The sequence below is a fragment of the Primulina huaijiensis genome, unplaced genomic scaffold (assembly GCF_012295235.1).
Source record: "Primulina huaijiensis isolate GDHJ02 unplaced genomic scaffold, ASM1229523v2 scaffold28871, whole genome shotgun sequence".
In the NCBI taxonomy this organism is placed as follows: domain Eukaryota; kingdom Viridiplantae; phylum Streptophyta; class Magnoliopsida; order Lamiales; family Gesneriaceae; genus Primulina; species Primulina huaijiensis.
Genome location: NW_027356881.1, coordinates 1 through 6,986, shown reverse-complemented (window position 1 = coordinate 6,986; position 6,986 = coordinate 1). Strand labels below are relative to the sequence as shown.

General features: G+C 37.8%; 1 protein-coding gene and 1 pseudogene across 2 annotated transcripts; one reads left to right on the top strand and one right to left on the bottom strand.

The window, feature by feature from the left end:
* The first annotated feature begins 6 nt into the window (after window positions 1-6).
* LOC140967846 (biotin carboxyl carrier protein of acetyl-CoA carboxylase 2, chloroplastic-like) lies at window positions 7-3,545 on the top strand. 2 transcript variants are annotated; one of them, XM_073428618.1, is made up of 7 exons: window positions 7-251; window positions 662-718; window positions 841-974; window positions 1,059-1,392; window positions 1,940-2,011; window positions 2,706-2,771; window positions 3,209-3,545. In XM_073428618.1, the coding sequence occupies exons 1-7, from the start codon at window positions 108-110 to the stop codon at window positions 3,230-3,232; spliced, it is 831 nt and encodes a 276-aa protein (XP_073284719.1). In that variant the 5' UTR covers window positions 7-107; the 3' UTR covers window positions 3,233-3,545. The 2 variants fall into 2 exon arrangements, with proteins under 2 accessions (XP_073284719.1, XP_073284720.1); XM_073428619.1 differs by having other exon boundaries at window positions 7-245; window positions 3,209-3,542.
* Window positions 3,546-3,614: 69 nt separating this feature from the next.
* Window positions 3,615-6,645, bottom strand: LOC140967845 (UDP-glycosyltransferase 83A1-like; annotated as a pseudogene).
* Window positions 6,646-6,986: the final 341 nt, after the last annotated feature.

The window sequence follows — 6,986 nt, the reverse complement described above, 5'->3', positions numbered from 1 at the left end:
TTTTTTTTTTTTTTTTTCCTGCTGATTTCTCTTCAAATTCATCGCTTATTTCTCTCTACAAAAACCTTACCATTTTTGTCCAGATATTCACCCAAATTTGATCGTCCATGGCTTCTTTTAGCGTTCCGTGTCCGAAGATCTCGCCTTTGTTATCTGATTCGTCGCATTCCAGGACTGCTGGCAGCAGACATTGTACTGCTTCGTTTTCTCGATCCGATTCCAGCTCAGTGATCGTTCCATTGCAGGTTCTCGTTGTTATTGGGGTGCTTCTTTTACTGCCGTTAGACTCAATTCCCACATCTTTGTAGCACATTTTGTTTGTGATCTTTGTGATATTGGAGCTCAGATTTTGCTTGCTTGCGTGCGCTGAATTTTATGTCTTTGTCAAATATATGATCCGTATTTTTATGTGCTGCGTTTGTTGCGGATTTATCTGCCACCTTTATCCAACCATACCATGCTTCCTCGGTTAGCTTTCTGGTGAACTTCGCATTTCATCGATGCCATTTTTGTGCTAGAGAGGTTTATTATCAGTTTCTGTTGCATTAAATGATAAATGTTTCATGTTTATCACACACTATAAATTTAAGGTATAAAGAATTTTGTTTGGTTCTGATTGTTGTTACCGCAACACCTTAACTTAATGTTACATTTATTCCAGCAAGGACCTACCCATAACCATTCTGCAATCTTTAAAGTCCACGCCAAGCTCAGTGAGGTAAGATGACACTTATATGCTACTATTGAACCTACTATTGCCTTTTGTCTTTTGGTTTTGGTTCTAAATTATTTATCTTTTTATGCATTGAATTTGAGTTAAGGTTACACTACCTTATCTAGGTTGCTGTTGAGAAGCCATCAAATTCAATTCCGGCACTCGAGTTAGTTTTAGCCAAAGAATCTGAAAGGAAACTTGAAGTTCCAGATGCATCATCGATTTCAGCTTTTATGAGCCAAGTGGCAGATCTTGTTGGGTATGTGAAGGACATTGCATAAACATCCCATCAATTTCTGATTGGGTTCTGAAAAATGATCTTTTATTTATCTGATGCGTCTAGGCTTGTAGATTCAAGAGATATTGTAGAGTTGCAGCTTAAGCAGATGGATTGTGAACTCCTTATCAGGAAAAAGGAAGCATTGCCACAGCCATCGGTTGAAGCACCAATTTTTTACCCATCACCTTTTACTCACCAGGCTATGCTTCCACTACAAACGCCTCACCCAAATGTTCCGGCTCCTGCGTCTGTGGGTTCTGCTCCGTCAACTCCAGCTGCAATGCCAACACCGCCACCTGCACCAACAAAACCAAAATCAGCACATCCTCCATTTAAATGTCCAATGGCTGGAAACTTTTATCGTTCTCCTGCTCCCGGTGCACCACCTTTTGTGAAGGTTAATGCCTTTTCTTTTATGGCATTTGCATTTATTCTTTCCCCTAAATACCTCGTGCTTTGAATTTGTGGACTGTGGTTGTATGATGGAATGGTGCCGATATCAACGATTATCATTTTTCGTTGGTTCCCAAGAATTTATCAGATCCGTCAACCAGTTAAATACTTAAATTCTAACCAACCTCTCATATCCAGATGAGTTGCAAATTGCAAAATTTAATGTAACTGGTAATATATGCTTCAGTCGTCTCAGCTAACCAATAAATGAAATAATAGAAAGATAGGTGTAGAACTTTGAAATTGTGGGCTTCTCTGTTTGAACTTGCACACTGTTTTATCTTTCGCAGCTCAAACCTTCAATTTTTTTTCCTTGTTGAATTCTTGAGTAGGCTTCTAAGCGGTGGAACTGGGTAAAATTAGACACTACTTTCTCAGTCCACGCCACCTAATAGTGGTTATACTCCCTGTGATTTTATTTTCTGTTCTTGTTTTTGTTCTTCATGCAGTAACACAGTTCTGTAATTCTAACTCCGAGTCTCATTTTATAGGTTGGCGATAAGATCCAGAAAGGACAGGTTATATGTATCATTGAGGCCATGAAACTAATGAATGAGATTGAGGTGAGCTGCTCTGTTTGATTGTGTTACTTTCTGACACACACTCATGATGAACACGGAAGAGGTTTCAATGGAGAAAAGTGCTTATAGGAGAAATTGTGTCACAGCTTATGCCTACATTCTTATATCACATAGTTTAGGATTACTGGAACACAGTTGATAATGGTAGCTTTGGGAAAAATGAACCATGTAAGAGCTATATGGCTCTGTTTCTCAAACCCAGTCAACTCTAAATTTCTCAAAATTCAACATTCAAAACTCAGAGTATTATTTTCAAAATTTTCAATAAAATTATTCTCACATGCATCAATCGACAATGGAAAACACCGCTTTTTACTCATTTTTTTACCTCCACGTTTTTCATCAACCTATTGATTTATTTCATCTTTTTAGTTCAATCATGACACAATATCACTCCTTTACATATCATTTTTATTTTTAAATTCATATCTTATCATTCAGAGAAACTTTAAAAATTCCATTTTTCTGCTTCGATTTTTTTGAGTTGAAAAACAGAACACCACCTATCTTTTTTTTAATGTTGGTGATAGAAGTAAAAGAGCTCTATGTGCCAAGATTCTAAGCTCCAGAATTCGTAGCAAAATAGTTTGTTTTCCATAACTTGGTAAATGATAGTTATAACCTTTTCTATGTACTATAAGATCTAATACATTTTATGGTGCATCTTTTTTTCCAGACCGACATATCTGGCACGATAGTCGAGATACTCGTAGAAGATGGGAAACCTGTCAGCGTGGACATGGTATGCATCCTCTATGCTCCCTGCCTTCTTTCATCACTCCTATAACAATTTCATAGTAGACTTTCAGACTTACTTTGGGCGCTGAGCTAGTAATATCACTGCTGCCGAAGCTTTACTGCTTGGTTCATATTACTACCACATAATGGTTCTGAACAGGACCATTATTCGGAACTCTCAAACAACTCTCATATAAGTTATCATGCTTGCATATCCATTAACCCAACACAAAGGACTTGTTTGTTTATATTTTTGAAAAACAAATTTTTTTCATATTTAATAACGAAAGCGATTAATCTATAATTGTATTATTTCAAAATCCTTAACATCTGCTACATACTCATCACTTTTATTTTAATCACCAAAAACAACGGAAACATAACCAAACAAAGCCGGTACTTTATTTATTTTGTTCATAACCTATCCCATTTCCTTTGCAGCCTTTGTTTACCATCGAGCCATGATGAACCAGGTTCAGAGCAGTCACATACGTAAGAAAGTACGAGATCTCTTGGCCCTTTGGGATATTTATTCCTACGTTAAAATGATGGTGTTTTTAGAATAGAGTGTTCGTCGCATGTTGATACGTCTTATTAATGACGAATAATACATTTTTTTCGGCGACAAGATAGAAATTCTTTCCCTAAAAAAAATCTCAAGTGACGTTGGCTTTGGTCTATTTCTAATTTTTGTTCCAATGAGGTTTCATGTCATTAATATATGTTCGAACACAAACTTTTAAATATGCCAGATAGAATGTTATATGCCTGAAAATTGCGTACATTTTGAAATTAATATAATTCTCTTATTCATTTGCTATAGTTCACACTCATATACGTTATTTTTTCTATTTTTACACACATTCTTTAAAACCAGTGCTGGTAGCTCTCAACACCTCATTTGCTTCACTAAATATTCCAAATTGGCGAAAGAAGATCCTCCTTCATCAATACTCTTTCTGGCAATTTCCTTCAAATTGAGCACATTTTCCTTGATAATGATACTGGAGAGAACTTCATCCACAGTTTCTTTAATCTCATTCCTTGATACAATCCCACTTTCATTAGGCTTAACCCAAACACCAACTTTCCAAGCGTCATAGATACAACTTTACATCTGATCCCCAAAATAAGGCCAACAAACCAAAGGAACCCCCGTACCTACACTCTCCATGACTGAACTCCAACCACAGAGAGTTACAAAACATGCGATCGAGGGGTGCCCCAAAACAATCTCTTGTGGTGCCCATTCAACTATTTTCCCCGACTAGCCAGTCGTTTCATGTACTTGTTGTAAGAAGGGTACGAGTGGTCAGTTAGACCAGACCAGACCAAGCCACCCATAGAAAGGGCCGGTTCATTATCTCGAGTCCTTTTACCAGTTCTTCTAGTTGTTGCTGATTGAACTTCGATGTACTACCAAACGCAACATAGACAACTGAGTTCTTGGGTTGTTTATCAAGCCATTTTAGGCTGGTTGAGTCTTCCGGGAAGAATCTTCCTGCAGATTGGCCTTTAGCTAGTAATGGACCGATGGATAAAAGATTTGGCGTTAAGTTGCAGGCCGCAGGATCAAGTTCTTGGATCCAGTTGCAAAGAATCCAATCTGCATTCGTCATGTTATGAATTATACCGTTGACGACAAGTAATACTTCTTTCTCTGTGTTTTTGTCTCCTGGAAAGTACCATGTGAACTCGGTAATGGCCATGGCTGGCATGCTCTGCAGCAAATTGATCTTGTGAGAACCGAAATCTTCCTCAAATACAATTAATAATTGTAGGGGAATTTTTTTTAGCATAAGATTTTGTAGAATAAGAGGTACATATTGAAATCTTTATTGCCAAGCCAGTTAAATCTACACCTTGCAAGCAAATTTCGAATTTTGGGTAGGAATATTACCAATTTGTATATCATGCAAGATACAAGGAAATAAGATAAAGAAATTCATGGATATTCAAAAAAAAAAAAATCAAAATCAAGGATTTAAATCTCACAAATTGGAAGCAAATCCTTGACTTAGCCACCAAGGAAAATCGAGCCAATCAAGGCTGTAGGATTAGGATCAATTGGAGTCAATTATAGGAGATTTGATGACGAAATGGTAAGAAAATCGGGTGATTTCGATGCCTTATGCGTGAGATTTGGCTGCCACATTAAACCCTCTCCCTTCCACCTATAAATAGGCCACCACCCTTAATCATTCCCCACACCCCAATTTCGAATTCCCTTGCTGTATAATCTCGAAATTCCAGCAACTCCCCTAGCCGAAATTTTGCTCCAAATCCGTCTCAAGGTTAGGCCAGAAATCGAAGCCAAAACGCTGTCCGAGCAAGAACGAGAAACGACCCAGTTCCCGAAGCCAAGCATCCACGTTTTTTAGCACCAATTACGCTGTAAGTGGGCTTGTTTTAAAAATTTAAATTTCGGTTCTTGATGTAAAAAAAAAAATTCGGTCGAGCTCCGTCTCCCGCATATTCGTTTTTATGAAATTTTGATACGTTATGTTTTGACACTGTGAGAATTCCCTGAAAATGGGTGAAATTCCAACATACGGCCTTTCACGGTGGGATAGAACCGTTTTATGGCCTCGCCCCCTTAGAGGATTAAAACTCAGGGACTGACGTCAGTAAACCGTTAAAGGTGAAAAATCGCAGTATTATTATGTTATGGATATGATGTTACGATTATGAAAAGCATGCTGTATTTATATGTTATGTTTTTGAAAATGTTATAAAATTTTATGTGGTGTTCGAAATTCCCCCATTTACTGAGTATTTTCCAAAATACTCACCCCCTTACAACCCTTCCCAGATAAGCCCGAAGAAGAACTCAAGGAGGAAAATTCCGAACAGTTCTGGGGATGATGAATGCTCGAGGAATTTAGATTAAGTTTAAAGTTTATTATGTTTACGTTTCCGCATTAAACTCTGTCATTTTCGGATTTCGGTATTGTAAAGACAATGTTTATTTCGTTGAAATTATGATATATAAAGTGGTTCGGTTTATACTGAGCTACAAAAGGCTTGTTGTTTCGATCGTGTGATTGTTAAACAACGCCGGTGTCAATCCCGAGTTTCGGGGCGTGACAGATCTTCTGATGATTTTTTAATGGAGTCCCTGCAGAAGCCATAAATATAATATTTCCATGATAAAAATTACATGATATATACAATGGGATAATATCCCTGCTTAATATAATAACTTTCTCGAATTCTAAACGTGACAATCTAAAAGATTAGTCTTCTGCCTTTGATAATTAAATGTTGATATACAGAATATTGAAACTAAAACGAAAAAAGAGCGCGCGCACACATTTTCTTACCATCTTTTTTTTATTTTTTTAAAACAGAAGTTAACCCTCCTACCATCTTTATCGATCAACTTAGCCTCGACAAGCTGTGGAATCTTGAGTCCTAGGGCTTAGCATCCAGGATGGAGCACCAAAACTGCACCCTTTAATCCTTTCTTCTTAGGTATTTCCATCATCCAACCCAATGGTGAATCAATAATCACGCCACTTATCCTGTCATGACTCCCACTGTATTGATTAGTTTTCTTCAGCAAATCTTCTAAATAACCAGGCATCACTTTGTTCACGCTATCGTGCACTTTCTTCGGATCCTTCTTGTCCTCTTCATGTTCTAGGCCATCCAGAATCGCCACGATCTTTATCCCCTTATTCCAGTTATCTGACCTGGCCACAACGGCTGAAGCTGTGCGCGCATGCATCAAATCCGTCGTCAAAAACGTAACCATGACTCCAAAATTGGTGAGTTGGTGTGAGATTTTCATGAGGGGTGCAACATGGCCCTGGAAAGGACATGACAACCAAAATGTGGCCTTCAATTCGGTGAACATTTTGGACTTTGGGATTCATCTATCTTCCTGATCACCTTAAACTCTACAATACTGCTTTTAATGAAGAAACACCTAAGATTTATGGCAATTCAAGAGCAATATCAGACAACTTGTTCAGTTGTTTTTCTGTCTTTTGGGTTTCCACTCATGCATTATGTTCATGTAAGATATATGATACATGTTAACAGAAGTAGCGTGTACAAATTGAAATTGACGACGGCCAAGAAAATTTAGATGCGTACACGACTCTCCTTCTCATCGATGGTATGAGAAACGCCTATAAATAGAGCGATTGAGGTCCCTAAGCACACACCGCATAAGAAACATTTACACCATCTATTGAGAGGGTGGAGTGCTTAG